Source organism: Notolepis coatsorum (genome assembly GCF_963971535.1).
Source record: "Notolepis coatsorum genome assembly, chromosome: 1".
Lineage (NCBI taxonomy): Eukaryota > Metazoa > Chordata > Actinopteri > Aulopiformes > Paralepididae > Notolepis > Notolepis coatsorum.
Genome location: NC_140165.1, coordinates 13,333,720 through 13,359,393, shown reverse-complemented (window position 1 = coordinate 13,359,393; position 25,674 = coordinate 13,333,720). Strand labels below are relative to the sequence as shown.

General features: G+C 43.0%; 1 protein-coding gene across 1 annotated transcript in view; it reads left to right on the top strand.

The window, feature by feature from the left end:
* Positions 1-8,776, top strand: part of mettl22 (methyltransferase 22, Kin17 lysine) — a gene marked incomplete at both ends in the record, with an annotated part of 103,464 nt that extends 94,688 nt beyond the window's left edge. The window contains 2 exons of the mRNA XM_084334521.1: positions 2,339-2,507; positions 8,729-8,776. Coding sequence (XP_084190647.1) covers positions 2,339-2,507; positions 8,729-8,776 — 217 coding nt within the window. The remainder of the gene's footprint in view (positions 1-2,338; positions 2,508-8,728) is intronic.
* Between the last annotated feature and the right edge of the window lie 16,898 nt (positions 8,777-25,674).

Genomic DNA, 25,674 nt, shown 5'->3' with positions numbered 1-25,674 from the left:
CCCGATCGTGTGTGCTTTGGAAAACGATATAAAAATAAGATAAAGGCTAAAAGTCAAGGCTCGGAGCCCAAAGTATCAGAGTCATATTCCCCAGGGGGTAGGAGAACCGCTTGGAGCCAGTTGAAGTAGAGCGGGCATGGTTAGATGCCGTTATTTATTCTGGCTTAAGGAATAATCATATTTTATGAGGTGTCCAAGACCTCTCCTATAGGAGAAGGCCAGTTCTCTGTAACAGCCTTCTTATTAGCAAGTGGTTTGGCTACATGCTCATATGAAGGTAACAATAGATACAGGTACAGCTACAGAATAACTTTTTTTATCCTCTTTTTCTCTGCCTGATTTTCTATTTTTTCTCCCCATCCCAATTTAGTCGTTATGCCAATTCCCCCCCTCCCCTACCTGGTTGTTGTGCGCATGTTCCTCCTACTGGTCGGTACAAGGGAACCCTGAAGTCCACCACATGCTTCCTCCGACACATATGGAGACAGCCAGTGGCTCTTTTTTCACCTGGCAGCGAGGACTCTCATTGGTGAAGCGTAACGCGTGGGAGGTCACGCTGCCTTCACCATTTCCTGCCTTTCGCTGAGCAGGCGCCCAGACCTGACCTGTAGGCGTCGCTGTCCACAACGCCAGATTACCACCCACGACTTCCCTCCCCCTAACTCAGCCAAACGAGTTAGTATGACAACCGGCCCAAGCCGCAGGGCAATGCTGACTCCGGGAGTCGAGACAGCAGCCTCTTGCATTGGTGACGAGCGCAATCTCCGCTACGCCACCCGACCGCCTTACAGAATAACTTTTAATAGCAAAGCTATTTAATATGGATACGGATCAGCTAGCCTAGCTTACAACTCTGGGAGAGGTGTTTTTGATCAACGCCTAGGCTAGCTGATCCCTATCCGCTTCCATTAATTTGTGCTAAGCTAGGCTAGCTTTCGGCCACATAGCAGAGAGGAGATTGGTATCCATCTTCTTGTCTGACTCTGGAGAAGACGGTAAGACCAGTTCCCATAATGTTCCTTTAACCACAACGCTTTCTCTGGTGACAACTAGCAACATTGGGCCTCATTCACCAATACTCTTTTATTATTTTTCTTATATTCTTTCTTACCTGTCTGTTGAGAGAAAAATAAGAAAAGCCACCGCCACATTTATCAAGCCGTTCTTAAAGTCCAAATCCGTTCTTACCCAGGTGTGTTGAATGATGAATCCCACCTGTTCTTAAATTGAAATGCACGTTTGTGCTCAATTCATTTGCATACAGACACGCCTTGCCTGCTCCTTATAAGGCGAATGAGGCGTCTCCATTCAACATGATAAATAAACTGCTTAGTGAGGCAGCCTTAGCGCACGTCCGAGCGCACACCCACAAACACACACACATGTCTCACGACTCACAACTCTGTGCATGTGTGTGTTCCTGTGGGTCCCTCATCGCATGTGTGTGTGTGTTAATCTGATGACAAATAAAGACTTATACTTCTATACATATACTATACGTATATATGTACTGTTAGCCCCTTTCATGACTGCATCACAGACCCGAAAGGGGCTAACGTACTGTATAGTGCAAAAAAATCTTTCCAGCAAAGTAGGCTTTGTCAATACTGAACGACTGCACGCTTGTCAAGAGCCAATCGCGCAGTAGGTTGGGAAATACCGGATCTGTCACCTGTCATCTCTCTCTGAAAGGTCCCTGCTAAAACCCTGAGTGCGCTCAGAACTTGTAGGTGTGGAGCAGAGAAGAGAAGAGAAGAGGAGAGGAGAGGGGGAGGAGAGGAGAGGTTGTAAATAATGCGTTCTATGCGTAAGGCCACGCAATAAGTTATAATAATAATAATTATAGAAAAGTTCTGGGTTCATAAAGTTGTATTTGGGGGCAATTGACCAATGGTTTGCTTTCAACCCATGAACTCCTTCCTCTCTCACCTTTTTATATATATATATATTTTATTTTCTCTATTAAAACTATTGTATTGTTTGTTTTGTGTCTTTGAGCATTAGGAAAAGCGCTATATAAATCTGATGTATTATTATTATGAATGGTAGGCTTTTTAAAGTGTTTCTCATCTGGGTAAGAGTTTCTTATCTGGGTAAGAGTGCTCTCGACCTTAGAATTTGGTCTTGCCTAAGAGAAAAGGAAAAATAAGAAAACATTGCTGAATCCAAGGTAAGAGCAAAATAAGAAGAAATGCTAGTTAAGAACAAAATCTGTTCTCATATCGCTTTGTGAATCAGGCCCATTGTTCTTTCCCTGCTCTCTCTCTCTCTCTCTCTCTCTCTCTCTCCCTCTCTCTCTCTCTCTCGCGCTCTGCCCCCCCCCCCCCCCCCTGGACAGGCTGAACTTCACCCTGAGGCACCTGGATGTGTCCTGCGAGGCTTACGACCACTTCCAGCGCTGCCTGACGCAGCTGCAGACCTTGGAGGACGGGAGCCGGAGCTTCCAGGTGGAGCAGGTCCAGACCAGCTTCCCCCAGTGTCTCCGCTACGAGCGTGTGGAGCTGCTGGTGAGGGGTACCCCATATACACACATGTACCACATATACACATATGTACCACATATACACACATGTACCCACATATACACACATGTAACCTACACACATGTACCCACATATACACACATGCACCCACATATACACACATGTACCCACATATACACACATGTACCCACATATACACACATGTACCCACATATACACACATGTACCCTATATACACACATGTACCACATATACACACATGTACCCACATATACACTCATGTACCCTATATACACACATGTACCACATATACACACATGTACCCAAATATACACACATGTACCCTATATACACGCATGTACCACATACACATTTACCCACAGATACACACATGTACCCACATATACACACATGTACCCTACATACACACATTTACCCTATATCAGGGGTCTCAAACTTGCGGCCCGCTGGATGATATTTTGCGGCCCGCTACTTGACATCAAAGTTTAGTGTTAGTGCGGCCCGCGTGCAACTTTTTGCCGCGTCGTTGTTTGAGTTGGATGTTTTATTTATTTTATGACTTGTAGGCTACCATAGCGCAGGCTCATGACAGCAACGTTACGTTAGTGACTTGGTTGAAACGTGATTCCGGAGTGATACCAAGTGGAAGGAAAATATATATCCAGTGCGTATGACAGGCATCCTCGAAATTCTCCGCTATCTCCTCCTCTGCAAGCGGTGCTCTGCCTGTCTGGCTGCACTCCACTGTGTGTGTCTGGCTACTCTGGTCCAATCACATTCAGCGTCCCGTCAGCGTTTTTTCCCCCACCCACAGTCTGCGAATCAGAGGCAGAGTAGGGCGGGTCTTCACGGAATGCGTGTCATCTCTTTCAACGGGTCCCAGTCAGAGCGAGTTGACAGCGCATCTACAGGTAGTCTAATCTGCAGGTACTGTAGCTAGTAACCTCATTCCCACTTTTATCTCCGTGAGATAAATGTAGCTAGTAGTCTAGTTTCGCCAGCAGGCAGTTAGTAGACAAATATGGCATGCTCAAAGATGGCCAGTAAAAGAAAAGTCGACAGTGAAAATCGCTGCAATTCAAAGGTGTATGGACTGAAAAATATGTGTGCATCCTCCCAGCACCAAACCAATGTGCCTAATTATGCCAAGAAACGGTAGCTCTTGTGAAGAGTGGCATATTTTAAACGCCACTACGAAACAAAACAGTTATTTTGATGCAACCTTTCCTCAAAATTCAGTGCTAAGAACCACACAAATAAATGGAATGAAATCATCATATCAAGCTGCAAGCAGAATTATTGTTAAAGCTATGTCACAACGAGAAAAAGCAAACAAGTTCTCACTCAGTGGCATGGGTGTTGGCTAAACACAAGAAGCCATTCTCTGATGCATAAATAATATAATGTATGACTGAAGTGATGGAGACCATGTTTGAAGGCAAACAAAAGCAAATCCTCCTCAGATAGCACAAACGTTTCAGAATAACTGAAATACTGGCTGATGATTTGATTAAACAGCTTTGTGATAGAATTAATTAAAAAAAATGCACAGTGCATTTCCATAGCTGTGGATGAGTCCACTGACACCACTGAGAATGCTCAGTTGCTGGTGTTTGTGAGGTTTTAGTGAGTTTGTGAGAAGATTGGATCAGTTGTACTTTTTTTTTGAATACTTGAAACCCTTTTGTGCAATATTTGATGCGGCCCAGCCTCACCCAGACTCTACCTCCAGCGGCCCCCAGGTACATTGAGTTTGAGACCCCTGCCCTATATGTATACACACATGTACCCACAGATACATACATGTACCCTATATACACACATGTAGATTGTGAAAGTACTAGGGGTGTAACGGTACACAGACGTTACTGTTCGGTTTTGGGGTCATAGTTCGGTACGAGTTCGGTACAACAGGAAAATAATATTTATAATAATTATTATATATTTATAATAATAATTATTATTAAATATAATAATTTTTTATTAAGTTATACTTAGTTCCACCTAGGCTTGCCACAGTAGTCTGTGATACCGGTGTCATTCTGTGTTCAGGCATCCTTTCAAGCAGTAAATGAATTGCCTCCCCCACCCCCACCGGTGTATGCTTTTTAGTTTCAGTTTCACTTCTAGAGTAGATTTAACTTGTGAAGCAGATAAAGAAGCCTCTAGAGAAGAGATTACATGTCACTAGGGCTGACCCCTATTAGTCGATTAGTCGACTAATCGGTCGAAAGGAGCCGTAGTCGACTGCCAACCTCTTAGTCGAATACAAAAAAAAAGTTATAAATTATTATTATTATTATTATTTTTTTTTTATCATTCTTTCCAAAAGAAAAGAGGCCTAGAAGTGTGGCTAACGCTAATGGCACGCATACCAGAGGCTAACTGCCTAAGAAAACAGGCACAGAGGCACTGAAAGAGGATTTCACCCATCTAATGAACACACTAGACTAGACAAATATCAAGATGTATCCATCAGTGGACCAATTGCATGCTTTTGCAGAGGACAAGAAGCCTTCAGTCGACTCCTTCAGACATTAACACTTTCAGTGCCCACGACGTGATATGACGTTTTATCAGCCCCCCCCCCCTGAATGCCCACGATGACAATTATCGTTTTATTTTTTTATTAGCGATCTGAATTCATATTTCATCAACCGAGTCTCCTGTTGGTACACCAGCCCCATCAGCAGCTCAGAATGGAAAAAAGCGCCCCCTATCGTCTATCCCTGAAAACTGCACATCAGTCGCTTAGACTGACCTGGGATCAGTGATATGTAGAGGCGGGGCCAGCTGGCTCCCTGAGCTCGCGAGACGTCTGCTCAACATGGAAGTGATCGCGGGACGGGAATCAGCCTGGAATATATATTCACAGTAGCCAATCACTAGTAGACAGTAGTGATCGATTTTTGGAATGGCGATCAGGAATTGGAATGATCTTTTTGGAGAACATCTGATCTGAGGTAAGGAATCTATTTTACCAGTCTTGGGATAATCAGAGTTGTATTCGCTGAGATCTCAGCGTTTGCCCTATGTGTGTGTGTGCGCGATCGCTTTGAGGAAATCAGATAATCGATTTTCAGCTTGCGGCCCCAGCGTGCATACGTACACATATACTATCGATAATCTAGCGTTTATTTGAAAACGATTCATAAATAGGCCGAAGAATGACAACGTTTTTGTGTATTCTAGAATATTCCGGTAAACGTCTTTTATCATGGAACATTTATATTTTCCTTGAAAACGAGGGCTTTTCAAAATGCTATAAAACGAAAATGAACCGATAAAAAAACAATCCGCTTTGACAATGTTGACTGGAAAACGAGTCATTGATAAGCGACGGGCAGATAAGACACATAGCCATAATTTAAAACATAGATTAGGCGTTATTAACGTTAACATTGAAGTGGATGGTGGGCATTCAACCGGTAAATCAATATTAAGCTTGGGCTCTGAAAGTGTTAAGCACCCCCACAGCCCAAATGGAATGATAAAAATATATATATATATATATATATTATACTTTTATTTTTTATTTATTTATTTTTAAGTCTACTAATAGTCGACTAACGGCAAATTTTGGCCAATCATAGTCAACTATCCAAATCCTTAGTCAGGGACAGCCCTACATGTCACACAACAATGGCATAGGATTTATCAATATTTTGGAACACCGCAGCAGCTCGACTGGAGAGGAGCTCTGCAAAAGTATTTTATTTATATTTTCTCAGATCAGCTGTGAGTGAAAGTCGCGCGGAAGAAAGTTGGTGTGCGTGTGTTATTTGGCGAACAAGAAAAGGATGAACATTTTCAGTAATGACCCTGCTGTGTTACAAACATATTTTGGGAACGGGTGAATTTGGAGTTTTGAATCAAATTCTCCACGCAAAAAAAGGTTCTGCACGTGCGTTCCGTTAGTGGTTAACGTACCGTTGCATTCGTATACACAGCGCATACTGAACCAAAGGTCCAGTACTAGGGATGCTCGATATTGGCTTTTTTACCTATACCGATATTGTCCAACTCTTAATTTCCGATACCGATATCAACCGATATCAACAGATACCGATATATGCAGGGTTTCCCCCCCAACATTTTTAATAATTTCAGGTAATTAACATTACATATCTCTTGTTGTGGAATTAACACAACATTATGCATACTTTTGACAATAAATTAAATCAGAATTTGTTCTTACTTGCTTGCCTGGGTAAATAAAGGTTATAGAAATGTTAAAAAAAAAAGCCGATATCACATTTTAATGCCGATATCGGCCGATAATATCGGACATCCCTATCCAGTACGTAAACGATTTGGTACGGATACATGTACCGTTACACCCCTAGAAAGTACAGAATGTAAGCTTTCAAATTATGTGTCATATGTTGAAATCTGAGAATGTTTGAAGAAGATGTGCTAATTTAAATCTTGTAAAACACAGCATAGGTATCTTGAGGGTGTGTAGTTAGAAGATGCAGAGCGTAGGGGTCTTGAGGGTGTGTAGTTAGAAGATGCAGAGCATAGGGGTCTTGAGGGTGTGTAGTTAGAAGATGCAGAGCGTAGGGGTCTTGATGGTGTGTAGTTAGAAGATGCAGAGCGTAGGGGTCTTGAGGGTGTGTAGTTAGAAGATGCCGAGCGTAGGGGTCTTGAGGGTGTGTAGTTAGAAGATGCAGAGCATATGAAGATGCAAAGCATAGGGGTCTTGAGGGTGTGTAGTTGGAGGATGCAGAGTGTAGGGGTCTTGAGGGTGTGTAGTTAGAAGATGCAGAGCATAGGTCTTGAGGGTGTGTAGTTAGAAGATGCAGAGCGTAGGGGTCTTGAGGGTGTGTAGTTAGAAGATGTAGACTAGAGCATAGGGGTCTTGAGGGTGTGTAGTTAGAAGATGCAGAGCGTAGGGGTCTTGAGGGTGTGTAGTTAGAATATGCAGAGTGTAGGGGTATTGAGGGTGTGTAGTTAGAAGATGCAGAGCATAGGGGTCTTGAGGGTGTGTAGTTAGAAGATGCAGAACGTAGCGGTCTTGAGGGTGTGTAGTTAAAAGATGCAGAGCGTACTGTAGGTCTTAAGGGTGTGTAGTTAGAAGATGCAGAGCGTAGGGGTCTTGAGAGTGTGTAGTTAGAAGATGCAGAGCGTAGGGGTCTTGAGGGTGTGCAGTTAGAAGATGCAGAGCGTAGTGGTCTTGAGGGTGTGTAGTTAGAAGATGCAGAGCGGAGGGGTCTTGAGGGTGTGTAGTTAGAAGATGTAGAGCGGAGGGGTATTGAGGGTAGGGGTGGGGGGGGAAATCGATACGTAGTAGTATCGCGATACTTTGCGTGGCGATACTGTATCGATACAGGGACGCCAAGTATCGATATTTAATTATTTATAAAAAATTTAAGAGATTGTATATATCTTTTTTTGTATAAGGAAGTTGCATTGTTCATTGCAATACCTGTAATATTACAGTAGTCCACACACACATGTGCATTCAGTTAAGTTGGAATATGACTAATACAAACAGTTCAGTTTGTCAGGTACATGCAACACAGATTACAGTGTTTACATCTGTCTGCTTGAGAAAATACCATGTTCTCCAATAAAAATGATTGAAGTGAGATGAACAGACTGAACTTTATTTTATTAGATAAAACATGTTGACAAAGTTTTACTTTGCAGTTGAAAAAAGGTAATAAAGCGCAATATATCGCAATATTAATATCGCAATATATTTAGTATCGCAATACTATCGTATCGTGACTCAAGTATCGTGATAGTATCGTATCGTGAGGCCTCTGGTGATTCCCACCCCTAATGTGTAGTTAGAAGATGCAGAGCGTAGGAGTCTTGAGGGTGTGTAGTTAGAAGATGCATAGCGTAGGGGTCTTGAAGGTGTGTAGTTAGAAGATGCAGAGCGTAGGGGTCTTGAAGGTGTGTAGTTAGAAGATGCAGAGCGTAGGGGTCTTGAGGGTGTGTAGTTGGAGACCATTGACTGGAGGTAGGAGGGAGCCGTTCCCTTCACCACGTGATTTGGTCCAGTGAGGTGGCGTTCGAACGGCAATAAAAAAACGGTAATTAAAATGTTCGGCGAATAATGCAGCCCACGAACCGCTAGACGCTCGCAAAGTACTGTGACTTGCGTGCGTTCCACGCACGGGCACGTCGGGACGAAAACGTCCCCCCGTGTTGAGAGGTTAAATGAATGTCGTGTCCTTTATTTATTTATTTGTTTGTTTGTCTCCCTCCACTAGGAGCTGTGGAAGGTGACTGCCACGCCTCTTCAGTCGGACCAGGCCTGATGGGGTTCACCTCCTCTTCAGTCAGACCAGGCCTGATGGGGTTCAGCTCCTCTTCAGTCGGACCAGGCCTGATGAGGTTCGGCTGCTCCTCTTCAGTCGGACCAGGCCTGATGAGGTTCTTACCTCATCGTCAGCAGCATTAGACCCGAGGTGGTGGTCTCCGGTGGTCTCAGTCTCTCTGAGATATGAGAATAAGAACAAAGACTGAGATATGAGAAGAAGAACAGACCACCTGGTTATTAAGACTGAGAGGAGACCAGACCACCTGGTTATTTAGACTGAGAGGAGACCAGACCTGACCACCTACTGTATGTAACACGTCGTCTTTGGGAGTTGGAATGGTAGGGCTACGGCTTGCTATAAGGGATTCACTAAATACTTGGTATCTCATGTACCACACCATGCACTGCATCCAATGCACCTCGTTTGTGGAGGGCGTGGGGTGTGGGGTCCAGTGAAGTTAGGGTTAAATGTTGTGGTGGGTTTATACATGAGTTTTAGGTCTCAGTGCTGTAACTGAACCCTTCAGATGAAGAGCCGTGTCCACGTACGTCTGTTTTGAGATTATCTGGACGGTCCGTGCATTTCAGTCCTAAAGTCAACCGCAGCCACTGAGTGCATGAAGCCCCAGAGTGACCGTAGAGAGAAGAGAAATGTATATCCAGGCCACGTGAATACTTTCCCTAAGGGGGTTGCACTTCCGTGTTCGGTTTGCGTGGCCTGATTGGTGATCTCAGCGCCCAATCGCGTGTGATCTAAAAACTCTTGCCTCTGGCTGAATAATAAAGCCCAAAGTTGCGTCACGCGCAAGAGCATATTACCTACTTGCAGAGATAAGCAATAATGAAGTTGTGTTTTGAACATTTATGTTGTGTTGATGGAATCACGTTAACACTTTGGTTGCCTAAGGTTAAATTAATGATATACCATAGATTGCCAGCGCTATTTGTCTATGGAGAAAGTCCCCTTCTTTGCAGGGCTATAACTTTTTAAATTCTATTGCTACATTGCCATTATTAGGGCACATTCAAAGTCCTATATGTATTGTTCATTGTGTAGCAACGTTAAACTTTTTCATTCACATATTCATAGTAAAGTATGGTCTAATGTATAAGTATGTTTTCATCTCTTTCTGCAGCTTTCTCCAGAACGTGATATATAGCCCCAAATGCATTATATTGATGATGAAATACAGTTTGATGGCAATCAGCGCGATATAAAAAATTCCAACTAGACGTACTTCTAGAAGTTACTACACGTCATCTGATGTTGACCGGATGGGCGAGGGGGCGTTTATAATTCAGTGGGCAGCGTTATACCAATCATCTAATGTGGGTCAAATGTTGATAATATCAGTTATTATCGAAGACGGTAACGTTACACGCTGAAACTCACCCCAGTCTCCGCGCGCCGTTGGGCGATCATCGTCGAGTAGAAATTTTATCATTATGGGATATATTATTACCCGGTCCATCTCCAGCTTGTATAATGGTATATACGTCCAAATCATGTTGTTTATCGAGTTATTGGCAATCGATCGCTATGTAGTGTGACGAGCTAGAGTGCCGGAACCTATACCGAGTGCCCGGAAGTAATATGGCCGACCAGCAAAACCTCTACTGCGCTTCCTGTTAAGCGGTTGCGCCGATCGGCCACCAGATGGCGCTCCTGAACCGCCAGAGAGCTCAGTGGGTCCTGCTGGTGGATCTCAGGCCAGCGGAGGGACATTATGAATCCGATCGCAGATTTTTGAAATATTGATATAAGGACGCTGTACAGCGTCCCCCGGCAACTTTAGCATGGCCAGGAAAGACGTCTAAAGACGGGTCCCGGCACTCAAAGTGTTAATATAGAGAGATGAAAACAATACAATATGTTATTTCGATTGATATGAATAGCTAGTTACGTTAATATAGAGAGATGAAAACAATACGTTATTTATATTGATGTGATGTCGATTGATATGAATAGCTAGTTACGTTAATATAGAGAGATGAAAACAATATGTTATTTATATTGATGTGATGTCGATTGATATGAATAGCTTGTTACGTTAATATAGAGGGATGAAAACAATACGTTATTTATATTTATGTGATGTCGATTGATATGCATAGCTAGTTATTTTAATATAGAGAGATGAAAACAATACGTTATTTATATTGATGTGATGTCGATTGATATGAATAGCTAGTTACGTTAATATAGAGAGATGAAAACAATACGTTATTTATATTGATGTGATGTCGATTGATATGAATAGCTAGTTACGTTAATATAGAGAGATGAAAACAATACGTTATTTATATTGATGTGATGTCGATTGATATGAATAGCTAGTTACGTTAATATAGAGAGATGAAAACTATACGTTATTTATATTGATGTGATGTCGATTGATATGAATAGCTAGTTACGTTAATATAGAGAGATGAAAACAATACGTTATTTATATTGATGTGATGTCGGACTTGGGCTGTGGAACTGAATGACTTGGGCTGTGGAACTGAATGACTTGGGCTGTGGAACTGAAGGACTTGGGCTGTGGAACTGAAGGACTTGGGCCGTGGAACTGAAAGCTAGGCGCGATTGTTAGGAGTAACGCGATTGGGTGCTGAGAGAAACGTCAGTGGGCAATCAGGCCGCACTAACCGAACACGGAAGTGCAATCCCCTTAGGGAAAGTATTCACGCATCCAGGCCACATTTTACAACATTCAAATACATCTTGTATTGCGTACACACAAGATACAATTTGTTCCCACATTTTGATTAATTTGTGCGCATGAGATACAAGTTCACGTTTTGTTTTATTTGTCACGTATAAAGTACATGTACATTACAGTGAAATGCTTGGTTCTGTATGAGCCTCCTGAGATCGTACTTCATACAGTTAAAAAGAATAAAGAATAAAATAAACTACAAATGATACAATATATAACAAAATGCAAACAATGAGGTAGGAACAAAATGCAAAAAAAAAAAGTTTCTCCGCTTTTTTATTTATTTTTTCTCCTGTTTTTCTGTTTTTCTCCCATCCCGATTTTTTGTTGCCCCAATTCCCCCCCTCCCCTTCCTGGTCGTTGCTTGCATCTGCCCCCCACTGGTCGGTATATGGAGGGTTGATAGATACTATCGCATGTCCCCTCCGATACATGTAGAGTCAGCCAGCCACTTCTTTTCACCTGCCAGCGCAGGCTCTCATTGGTGAGGTGTAATGTGTGGGAGGCTCACACTACCCTCACCATCTCCCTTCCTCGCTGTGCAGGCACCCTGACCGACCTGTAGGAGTCGCTGTTTACAACGACCAGATTACCACCCACCGGCTTCCCTCCCGCTGACTCTGCCAATTGAGCCAGTATGACGGCCGGCCAAGCCGGAGGCAACGCTGACAGCCGGATTCGATACCAGTGTCTCTCGCGTTGGTGACGAGCGCTTAGTCCGCTGCGCCACCCAGCTGCCCCAATGCAATTTTTTTTTAAATGAGGTATGGATGTAGTGCATACAATTTGTTTCCACGTTTTTGTGGACAGATTAATCTAAACGTGGGAATGACTTGTATCTCGTGCACAAACTAAACAAAAACATGGGAACGATTTGTATAATTTGTGCGCTCAAATTAGCCAAAAACGTGGGAACGGATTGTATCTTTCTCACGCAATATCATTTTGAGCGATCAATGTAGTAAAACGTGGCCTCAATGTAGTAAAACGTGGCTCAATGTAGTAAAACGTGGACTCAATGTTGTAAAATGTGGCCTCAATGTATATGTTTCTTCTCTGCTCCAGAGCTCCATACGGATGTGATCCATCAGACGACAGTAACTTCCTGTGTCTTTAACTCTGCATGTACACATCACTCACCTGCATGTACACATCACTACACCATCACTGCACCTGCCATCATTAAATACCTTAAATAATAAATACATTAAAACCGCTGTTCCATCTGAAAACCTAAAAAACTGACACATGGTTCTTCGTCTCTTCATAATCCTACAATAGTAACCAGATTAAGTATTCTATGCACTGCAGTATTACAATACCACAGCAAAGAGTGAAAACAACTACAATTATGTCCTTAATCTTCACTGGTTAGAGCATGCATTGGTATGCAAACAGGCTAAAGGCAAACGTATCAGCTAGTTCATAGTAATGTAGCAGACAGTCTATGTAATGAGGATGCTGCAAGTCTTATTTTTTTTGCATTTATTGCTTTATCGGGATAGGCCCGTCAGAGAGGAAGAATGGGAAAAGACGTGGGGGGAAGACATGCAGCAAGGGTCTCCGGGTCCGGGAGTCGAACCCGGGACATCCGCGTTGCACTGCAGCGCAGCTACGTGGTGTGCCACCCTGGCGCCACTGCTGCGGGTCTTTTAATGAATGAATAACAACTGCAACAACTATCTGCTACAAAACACAAACATGTTGTGTGAGTTTATGTTGAGTAACATTATAATTGACTGCATTCTGAAGTGTGAGAGATGGAGGTCAGGTCTCTTTAGTCTCAAGATGGCGGCAGAGTGAACAGACTTCTCTTTAGACAGACTTTGATTGTAGTTCTTCTAGTTAAACCTTTTTTCTGAGGTGTAGTTAATTACATGGGGTCACCAACACCAATAGGCTTCTTCCAGTAGGGGTCATGGATGTGCACAGCTAATTCTGACCAGAATGTACCAGTAATGCTAACACATTGAATAAAACAAGGTTGGTATATATTTACATCTTTTAAATTAAATTGTCTTGTTTACATAATAATTTATAATTTGAGTTATTTAAAATGAAATAAAGATGTATTAAACTGTAGCCTACTGGTAGGCCTATTTATAACATCCTTTATATCTCAAAGTGAAAAACCACTATATACTATAATAGCAATACTATATTTATTTATTTAATTCAGTGGGGTCCCTTACTGTACCTTGGGAAATGTGAAGGGTCTTCGGTTTAAGACCCAATTCTGGAAAGGTTTACTTTTGACAACAGCTAAACATGAGAGAGTATGTTTTGAGAACAAAATGAACGGCAGAATGCCTTTCAAATGGAGCTTTAATTAAAGGGATATTTCAAATGTTACCTGTCCTTTCGGACAACTTATGTTTTTGTAGGTTTATTGATTTTTGCTACCGGGCAGAGAGAAAATACGGGGGAAGACATTCAGCAAAGATCACCGGGTCCGGGAGTCGAACCCGGGTCGGCCGTGTTGTGCTGTATGCACCGTAGTGCCACTCGGGCGCCACTTAAAGGGATATTTCACTTTAGTAGAACAGGTGTCGGCAGTCTCTGTGTAAGAACATCTAGTAAGCTAGCGACCACTGCTCTCCCTGTCGTCTGCCAACACCACCAGTCCTCCCAGGTGTCCTCATGCACTTCCATTCATTTGAGACCTGGTCTAAATATCATACTTGTGTTATGTTTGGTGGAATGTGCTGTGATGGATAAGAGGGATAAATAAACAAGCTTGCTATGTCTTCTAGCCTGTAGCTTCACTCTCCACGTCATGAAGCTTGAAGACTTGTTTATGATGTCGACCTGGAATATATTTCATATCAGTATATATTAAAACAATGTGTAGCTGCTGGTTTGTATAAAGTTGTTTTAAATAAAACCTTCTGATGCCTTGGATTATTTGTTTTGTTTTCAACCACTGTTCAGTTCAGTTATTTTTTATTTCGGGCTTTGCACACATAACGGTCATTCCATAAATCACCAACGTTTCTTTTTTAGTTTTCAACCACTGTTGGAAAGAGTACTGTAATATTACTCAAATACAGGTATAGTTACTTAAGTACATAATGTTTTTTGTCTGGAAAATGATTCAGGTAAAGGTAATAGTAACTAGGGCCCTTTCTCACTCACCATTCGGGGTCGAATCAGAGCCGCATCGCACCCAAAAAGGGTGTGTCCGTCCTAGTGAGAACGCTCCCCAGCCCCCGGCACTGAACCTGGACCGCTGAAATAGGTGGTTCCGGGTGCGCGCCAGTGGGAGCGGGGGGCGTGGTGTACAAGCTTGTACCAAAACACGGGAGGCTTCTGTATCAACTTGCTTAACACACAACGTCGTTACTTGCTTGAATTTTGGGCAGATAAAAACATACAGCAACAACTGGACAATACCCACAAAAACGATATTTATGGGCAATTTGCGAGTTCAGACCTCAACCAAACAAGCATGTGGAGCATCACGGCTCAGTGGATGAAAACATATAGCCACGTTACAAGCACAACACTTCCCTGGCTCGCATTAGGCCTGGCAATTTTTTTTGCCATTGCTATGTCTATACATTGGTTTCTTGTTCGAATGCATTTATTTCTATTAGACCAGTGGTGCCCAACCAGTCGGCCGGTAGATCAATGACATTCAATATAATTGCCGCGAGCGATGGGCTAATGTTGGCTGCTAACTAGCATTAGCGTAAGCTAACTAGCGTTAGCTTAGCGTTAACCCTGGACACGCTCAAAGCGCATTCCATGACACCAGTTCCATTCGTGAGGAAAGGGGGGTAGGTTATATTGACCAGGCTTGACAACAGAGGTTCAATTATAACTTCATATTTATTGGTTATTTGTTTCTTTTATATCAGCATCCAGGCCCCACCACTGTGTGTTAAACTCTTCCTGTTGACGTTCGAGCGTGACATCGCCTACGGCAAGCTTACACGCTCAAAACGCAAACCGTAAACAACCCGGAGCGAACCAAGACTGAAGTGTGTACACAAACTAGAGGGGGGGGGGGGAGTTCGCACCCAAGGACGGAACGGAGCTGATTCGACCCCGATGGTGAGTGAGAAAGCACCCTTAGGTAATGGTAGCAAAACAACCAAATGAACACTGGGGGCTGTTGGTTACAGTACTTACTACCTCTGCTGACAGCTGGTCCACAGGAGGGCTTCTTAACCTCTGCTGACAGCTGGTCCACAGGAGGGCTTCTTAACCTCTGCTGACAGCTGGTCCACAGGAGGGCTTCTTAACCTCTGGTGACAGCAGGACAGGTCCACAGGAGGGCTTAACCTCTGCTGACAGCAGGACAGGTCCACAGGAGGGCTTAACCTCTGCTGACAGCAGGACCGGTACACAGGAGGGCTTAACCTCTGCTGACAGCAGGACAGGTACACAGGAGGGCTTAACCTCTGCTGACAGCAGGTACACAGGAGGGCTTAACCTCTGCTGACAGCAGGTACACAGGAGGGCTTAACCTCTAAGGCCCGACAACACACATTATAACTTGTGTTCCGTTGGGAAAGACCGTGCATCACTGCATACAATTTGGTTTAATCCAAACGACCATTCAGAAACTTTATATAAGACATTCAGGGATGTCTGTGACTATATTCCCTATGCTCAGTCGACGGTGTTGACACACCCACTGAGCAAAGTGTGTGCTCTCTCTCACACACACACACAGGTGAAGTCAAGTCAAGAGTTTTATTTGTCACGGCATACAAGCATACAGTGAAATGCGGGGGGTCATGCCCGCAGCGATTGTGCAATAATACAAGTAATAAGAATAGGATGAGACATTTGTGCAATAATACGAGTAAAAAAAATAAGACATAACGGGTATAATGTACATCATTTTTACAAAAAGCATGGTAAGACATGCTTAGGTCCTGCAATACACTGTTAGCTACGGATGAGGCACTGGGTCTTATGTACACTACTATACAATCTACAGTTGTACTATGTGTCCTTATGCTAGCTTGCTATATCCATCTGTTTACTATACAAGAACCACTCCCGTTCTTGTTTTTAAAGTGACCTTTTCATTGTGTAAAGTGGCCGTTGAGAGTGAGCGTGTGCAGCATGTGTGTTGTGTTCATGCTAAAGTGACTGCTAGTGTGTGAGCGTATACAGTGGGTGTGTGTTGTGTGTGTGCTCATGTGTGCTTGTGTGTGGAGAGTTCAGTGTTCAAGACTCTGATGGCAAGTCTCTCCTAGTTGCTAGTTGCTGGTGTTCGCAGGTGTTTGCCTGACCGCAGCAGCTTGAACAGGCTGTTGTTGGGGTGGTGAGGATCTTTCATTATTCTGCAGGCTCTGGATTTGCACCTCTTGTTATATACGACCTGCAGGGGTTGTAGTGCAATACCTGTACTCTCAGCTGAGCGCACCACTCTCTCTAGGGCCTTCTTGCCATGTGCCGTGCTGTTTCCATACCAGGCAGTGATGTTTCCAGTCAAGATGCTCTCTACAGCTCCGGAGTAGAAGGACTGGAGTATCTTCCCCGATACTCTGAACTCCCTTAACTGTCTCAGGTGGTAGAGGCGCTGCTTCGCCTTCTTTACAACTGAGTCTATGTGTGTTGTCCATGTCAGGTCCTCTGTGGACCCCCAGTTACTTGAAGCTGCTCACCCTGTCCACGGTAGCCCTGTTTATCCTCAGTGTTTCAGTGGTGTGTGTGTCCCCTGCTGTGTTACCCTAAAATCCACGATCAACTCTTTGGTTTTACCAATGTTCAGGAGCAGGCTCTTGTCCTGACACCAGCGTTCCAGTACCTCAACCTCCTCCTGGTAGGCCTTCTCGTTGTTGCCAGAGATCAGCAACACCACCACTGGGTCGTCCGCAAACTTCCATATGGAGTTGGAGCTGAACTTGGCCACACAATCATGTGTGTATAGTGAATACAGCAGGGGGCTCAGAACACAGCCCTGGGGGGACCCGATACTCAGGGTGATGATGTTGGAGGTCTGACCCCCCACCCTGACCGCCTGGGGCCTTTCACTCAGAAAGTCCAGTATCCAGGCGCTCAGAGCGGAGCTCAGACCCAGCTCGATCAGCTTGTCCACCAGTCTGGTGGGAACTATGGTGTTGAACGCTGAGCTATAGTCAATGAACAACAGTCTCACATATCCCCCTTCTGGCAGTCTAGGTGAGAGAGGGTGCTGTGTAGTACTTGGGAGACCGCATCGTCAGTGGACCTGTTTGGCCTGTATGTAAATTGCATAGGGTCCATATCACTGGGGAGGGAGGCACAAATGTAATCCTTAACCAGCATCTCAAAACATTTCATGACCACAGAGGTGAGTGCAACTGGTCTGTAGTCATTAACACCGGTTGGGGAGGATTTCTTTGGTACCGGTATTATAGTGGACACCTTGAAACAGGCAGGGACCACAGACTCAGCCAGGGATAGATTAAATATGGTGGTGAACACTGGGGCTAGCTGGCCCTAAACGGGGTGTAGCAGTGGTCGAGCGTATTTCCTCCCCTTGTGGTGCAAGCGATGTGCTGAAAAAAGTTAGGCATCACTTTCTTCAGGTTCGCTTGATTGAAGTCGCCGGCTACTAACATGGCTGCATCTGGGTGCTTGTTCTGTTGTTTAATTAGATGTCCTTGAAGATCCGCCAGGGCCCTGGTGGTGTCCGTTTGGGGTGGGATGTACACCGCAGTCATGATAATGGCGGTGAATTCTCCGGGGAGGTGAAACGGGCGACATTGAATCGATAAATGCTCTAGGTCCGGCAAGCATGAACGGGACAGGATTTTTATTTCCTTCGGATTGACCCAGTTTTTATTGGTCAGAAGACATAATCCTCCTCCAACGCTCTTGCCGGATTCTTCTGTGCGATCCGCTCGAAAGACTGAGAAGGAGTCCGACGGAGATATTACGTGGTCTGGAGTGGTTGCTTTGAGCCATGTCTCCGTGAAGCACATGATGTTACACTCTCTCACGTCGTGATCAAAGCGAACCCTCACCCGGAGATTGTCCATCTTGTTCTCCATGCTACAGACGTTTGCCAGCAGGATTGAAGGGATTCCTGGCCGGTAAGGATAACCTTTCAGTCTCTTCTTAATTCTACTTCTGCATCCTCTGTGTTTTAGTTTGGTCACACCGTGATTGCCTTTGTTGTCACGCCGAATCTCCGGTGGCCAGTTTTGGCAGAAAGTGTTGTTAAACCCTCTCTATCAGGCCGGGGTTTAAATCAATCAGTGACTGGCGATCATATTTTGTCGATGCCAGCGTCGTTTCTATAAAAAAAACTACTAAAAATAAACACAATAACAAAAATAGCACACAATCGCTGCTGAGCTAACCCGACGGCGACTAGTGTTGACCGCACCATCTTGGACGAGCAAGAGCGAGCAAGTCACGCAAGAGTGAGCAAGTCACGAATCCACTCAACTACAAAATACAGCATCAGGTTATTATTCAAAAAGTATCGATAATAATACAATTTTGTATTGAACCGTTTTTAACAGCTGGGTATTGCAATACTGTTATCGGTGTATCGTGCAACACTGAGTAATAGTGTTAATCAGATGTATGCAGGCCCGGACTGGCCTGCATGTTTATTTTATTTCATTTTTTTGACAGGCCATTGTTTCTAGTTGCCGTGGCACGATAGTTAGATACCCTAGGTGGGTGGGGAACAACCAGGATTTCACTGTCTGCGACAGAGTTGGAGGACTCTCTCCCTCACACACACACAAATGGAGCCGCACTACCGCATGTGATTGGTGGAGGCGGGACCAGGCAATACAACTGATTGACAGCGGAGACGGCGAATGGAATGGCAGAATAACAGCCAGTGAGCCAGGTAGTGAGGGACTCGGGAGAGAGCGAAAGTCAATTAACATTGATGTCAAGATGGACAGTGGAAGAAAGAGAAAGGGTGGAGCAGAGAGGGAGAAAACAAAAAAAGAAAGGCCCTTACAGGAGATGCTGCTAAATCCGGCAACATTTATCAAATGTTTTCTTGCACCAAAGTCAAGGTACCAGCAGGTTAGTCAGTGATAAAAATAAAACATGTGGATGTTAACGTTACCATGCAATGCATCATCATCTCCCATGTCAAAAGCCCAATGTTAAATCTGCCAAGAAACAAATAAATAATTGAACACTTGTGTCTGAAAACTAAAGTGTTATACTCTTACCATATTAGGGGACTAAATTGAAAAACACCATATAAAGATTATATGTTGAATACATTTCCCACTTTCTTTTCCATAAATATTTTATTCAACTTCAGCCCTGATCAACCATTTTTAGTTTTTTTTGTAATGTCAGATTAAAAATGAAATACTTCCACTTTTATGAAAAGAGTTGTTAAATATGACATTACAAAAAACAATATGTGGTGGTTATGATCGGGGCTGAAGTTGAATAAACAATTTTTTATGAAAGAGAAAGTAAAAGAAATTCCAAGATAATTCAAAGATTACACACCTTTGCCACATATATTGGCTACAAACATAATCACTGCAAAGTTATCAAAAAAATAAGAAACTGATCAGACATATGGGTTAAGTTGTTGTTCCCTTTCTAATTTCCTCAAAAACATCTAGTCTAGTTAATGTGATCAATATTATTTGACATTGACAATTGATGCTTTGTTGTAAATTTCAGTCAGTGAGCTCATACTTTGAGCTCATAAATTTATAGTTAAAATTATTGAGACAACGCAATCTTCTGTCTTCATTGTGCATGCATACGTGTGCTCATCACACGCGATACATGTGTCACACTATTCTGGCAGTGGCTACTGTTATTATAGTATTGTTAATGAAAGGTCTGTTATTTAATGTTTGTGTAAAGGGCTATTTTAACTTTTTATGGGTAGTGGTGCATCAGTAAACTGAATAGGGTATTGTGCTCTTGCTCTGTTTGAATAGGTGGAGAGAGTGGTTAACTGTATTATAATAGTAAATAGACAAATATGTTGTGCTCTTGCTTTTTTCTTTTTGAAGGTGGAGAGTATAGCATTGCTAGTGCCACAGTTTTATTTGAGGTTCATAACAGTACATTGTACTAAGCAATTGTTGGCTCAATAGTTTGTGATTCACATGCGCTAAAATTCACCAGAATGCAGGAAATTAAGTCTTTGTAACTAAAATGTTCCTGGTGGGCGACTCCCAGATCCCCTGCTTAAAAAGTGGCCTGACTGGGGCTATATTTCGTGCTATATCTCCCGGTATGAATTATTTCCCCAGTCCGGTCCTGGATGTATGTGTAACGGATATGTACCGCGATAGTGTGACTACGGTACATAGAAGTAAAACTCACTCCCCAAAGGCATCCAAACTGAGCGCTTAGAGAGGATATCCTTTCTTGGCGCAGCGGTTTGTGATGTCGCCCGCAGTGCGGACGCCCGGGGTTCGACTCCCACTCAAGGCATGGTCGAAGTGTTTGGCAGGTACCGCGTTGTACTGGCTACAGTGGTGCTGTGACCCGGATGCCTGAGTGGTGTGAGTTTAGGGGGGGTGAATGTAACGGATATGTACCGCGATAGTGTGACTACGGTACATAGAAGTAAAACTCACTCCCCAGAGGCATCCAAACTGAGCGCTTAGAGAGGATATCCTTTCTTGGCGCAGCGGTTTGTGATGTCGCCCGCAGTGCGGACGCCCGGGGTTTGACTCCCACTCAAGGCATGGTCGAAGTGTTTGGAAGGTACAGCGTTGTACCGGCTACATATGTACAGAGTTGTACATATTCATACTACAAACTACATAAATCTGATTAGCACTATTACCCAGCAGTACTAATTTATATATTTTATAACCAGTTTAAATCACCTGTACATTGTATATCACTCTTAGACTTCACTGTTACATTTGCACTCTGGTTGATTCCAAACTTATTTTGGTTGTACTGTACTTGTGCTGTATGATGACAATATGTCTAATCTAAAATGAATGTATTTTGGTTGTACTGTACTTGTGTTGTATGGTGACAATACATTTATATCTAATTAAACTTATTTTGGTTGTACTATACTTGTGTGGTATGACGACAATACATTTAAATCGAATCTAATATAATGTAGCGTTTCCGCTATTAACGACTCACCAACTCGATTGTTATTTCTCACTTATCAGTTTATTCAACTCTCAGGTATGAGTCTCAGGTACAAGGACTCGGGGGATCATCTCTGCTTGCATTCCCATACCCCAAGAGAGTGCACTTCCAGGTGTACCGCCCTCTTATACCCTTAGCCCTTGCCCCATCCCCTCTACCGAGCCCAGGGTCGCTTGACCAATAGCGTCCCCTGCCAGCCCCAGGTTGGTAGAGCGCAGAGTGACAGCTCGCTGACCAATCAATTCAATCCCAGGGTTGTTACAATAATAAAACCTATTCTTGTGCTGTATGATGACAATACATTTCAATATTATCTAATCTAAACTTATTTTGGTTGTACTATACTTGTGCTGTATGATGACAAACATTTGAATCGAATCCACAATTATGCCCTGCACTTTTGAACACACGTTGTAAAGAGAAAGTAATAGTTCGGTTCTCATATGTATATTCCTCTTTACTACTTTTTTACTTACTTTTTTTTACTGTATGAAGTACTCTCAGGGGCTCATACAGAACCAAGCATTTCACCGTAAAGTAGGTCTATTTTATTGTGATAATTAATAAAACAAACTTAAAACTTGAAGGCAATCGTTTCCTGCCACCTGCTGGCTATTATGTACAAGAGCTCAGGCTCCATACTGCCACCTGCTGGCTATAGTTAGTACAAGAGCTCAGGCTGAAAACTCCCAACGTCTCCTGGTCCTGTTATGGTTAGAAAGACAACATAACAGTTCCCTTCTATTAGTCTAATTAAACATTACAAGAAACGTGCACTTCAAGTTTTACATGGTTTAGTCATCAAACTTACCAGACCCTATAAGGGTAATAGTAATAGGCCCCTAATGGGAGTGGTATTTTCTTTTTATATGGATGAGAGTTAATCAGACCCTATAGAGGGGCATAGGCCTTCATAGGGAGGGGTCTTTTCTTTTTCTTCTTTTATATGGGGCGGGAGGGGTAACAAAACCCTAAAGAGGGGTAATAGGCCCTTATAGGGAGGTTTTTTTGGGGGGGGGGGGGGGGGGGACCAGACCCTATAGAGGGGTAATAGGCCCTTATAGGTCAGGTAGAGGTTCCATGTTGTACCTCTAGTCAGGCGTCCAGTGTCTCTGGGTGGTTGAAACTCCAGTTGCTTCCTCCTCTTGGCTTGGTCCTTCATCATTCCACTCAGGACAAGTGGCTTTGATGATCCAATGACCACCAGTTTGGGGAGAAGACCTGGCTAACCAGGCTCAACTCTATCAACATACAGTGGCGTCGCGTGGGTAAAATAACAGGGGAAGCCAAAAAAAAATTATAAAAAAAAAAATTATTAAATATTTTTATTAATATTTTTTTTTTTTTTTTTTTTTTTTTTAAGTCAAGCAGTCACCATGTACACTACAGTATGGCTCGGCGGCCAGTCAAACTTTCTTTTTATTTATTTAACAGATTGCAGACCAGAGAAAGACGTTTGTCTTGTTTACATCAGGGTCATTAATACTGCTGGAGCATTGGTTAATTTTTGGTCCGATTTTACCTTGCGCGATTTTGCGCGCCGCGTGGGAGCAAATTCGAGACACATATTCGGTTGCGAAAAGGTGTCCCATGGTCTCCTCTATGGCCGTGAATATTTTCACGCGGATCGGAATCACGGCGCGCCCGTGGGACACTTTTCCGTTTCGGCGAGTTTATTCCACGCTTTCTGTTTTCCTTTTCTAAGCATTTTAGGGGCTACATGTGAATCAGTAAAAGTTGCGGGACGCCCAGATGTTTCCACGATAGAAAGCTCGCGTGGATCCCATAATAGGCTCACTTAATACAGCGTTTTTAAAATCACGTGACATTTTCAGGGTCGCGAGCCGACCTTTTCCCCTCGTTTTCGATGATGGAAGTGATTTAGGAAAAGCTTCGGCACGCCGAGAGGTCCCCGTGGATTTAATCTCGCGAGGATCGGGGCAATATTCGGCCCGTGGGAACAGTTACGGGTTAATACAATGTTCAGAGTGTAGAGGGGAGGTGTGCAGAGGGGATTCCACACTCAGGATTCTTCTCACAGCCCCGTTTTAAACTTTTAGGGTGTGGCAGTCAGCTCGAATCTGATTGGCTAGGATCGGATTTGGACTCTATAATGCTGGAAGCCTGGAGAAAGAGACCTACCATCTGCCTCCTATCCTGCTGCAGTGAGCATAGTGAGGCTGACAGTGTGTTAGAGGGAGTGAGAAGGAGAAGAGGGAGACATTAAAAAAAAAAAAAAAAAATTATAACACAGATGCACAGATGAAAAAGAATGTAAACTATATTAAAAAAAAAAAAAAAAAAAAAAAAATCATATTTCATATTTGATATTAATTCATATTTTAATATTAGGGAGGCATGGCTTCCGTTGGCTTCCATAAGGATTCGCCACTGTCAACATACACCCCTTGTTACATTTTGGTAGGTGTGTTGGACCCAGTTGCAGTGCAGAACAGAGAAGATGGGATGCAGGTGTAGGTTTTCAAACAAAGGGATACTCTTTTATTTTAGTAGAGTTGAGTTGAGTATGAATAAACAAAAGGGGAGAAATCTCCATAACGTTAAATAATAACACACAAAATAACCTAAACAATAAACAGGGGGAAATAAAGGGGATAAAGCAACGTCTTCAAAATGGGATAAACGGAATAATAAACACGATAATCGATGATTCTTCATATACACACAGCAAGATACACTTTCAATAATGATTTCATACAGCAATCAAAATGACAATACAACTAAGAGCAGATAGCGAACAATCCTCCGTGGCGATGAGCGATAAGGCTTACATAGGTAGGTATTACTCAGGGTCAGTTTGGCGATCGACCCACGGTGTCAGTAGTGACACAGAAGAGCATATAAAGCCACCTTAACTAGACACACCAGGTGCCAATGAATGCAATTAGGGCAGAGAGACGGGTCAAATACCACCAGGTAACGCTAGGGCTTTGCTCCCTGAGGAGCGCAACACCCCAAACGTTACACCCCTGGAGGTTTGGAAATCTTTGTAATATATAATGTACAGGTGATTAAACTGGATATAAAATATACACATTTTCAGGAGATTAGTTATGATTCCTCTTGTATTCGTCAACTGAGCCACGTACAACAACTCCTACATTGATAACACCAGCTAGCTGTTTATTTAGCTGTGATATAATAACCATATGCCACGGCCTGAAGTGAGCTATTGCTTTTGTAAAACGGTTACCAAGTAGGCTATGGCAATTCGAAAGTAAGACACACTTAGTAAATAATAATGTTCTCTCATAAAATAGTGCCTTCTGGCTGCCTGCACTGCAAGGCGGTTGCTATGCAACATACACTCCTAACCCCAACAACTAGCTGGCATATATGGACTAATAACCAAGGCGAATGCTGTTTTAACGTACAACCTAGGACCATTGTTATACAGTTTTAATCTTTTTTCAGATGAGAATGTAACCATTTAGATTCACAATATGTAGTCAGTTCGTCCAAATAACGTATGTTTGGAAATTTGCTCTAATATTTTCGGAGATTGAGCAGCTGAGACAGAACTGGGGTTGACGCATGCTCAGTTTAACTGGGAGTCCCGTTCAACGTGAGGTTTATAAGATCCACCTCAATAACTATGAAAGTATATTCCTTATTACATTTTATATATATATATTACGCATTCTTTTAAAATAGTTTTACAAAACCCATTGTTACCGTAATTGATATGACCTTTTTTTAGTTATTATACAATGTTTTTATACCGGTTCGGTGGTACTGTTGGATGCTCTTTTAGTTGATTTATTTATTTTAAAGGGACAAATACATGGAGATCTAATGCCTGTATCATAGTGTTTGTAGCCAAAGCTAATTTGCAACACCCGTCCCTGACAAAACATTAAATAGTAGGACATAGAGTAGGTAAGTAATAAAATCAGTTAGTGTACAAAGTAGACATGCCCTCACTATTGTGAGTATATAACTCCTAAATTGCACTTGTAGAACTAGACTAAATCTGTTGATAATCATCATCCCTCGGGACTAAAATGTAAAATAGTTTAACATCTTGGGGAGTACAATCACAGATATCTATAGAACACTAGATAGCTTAAGGCGGAGTCACCAG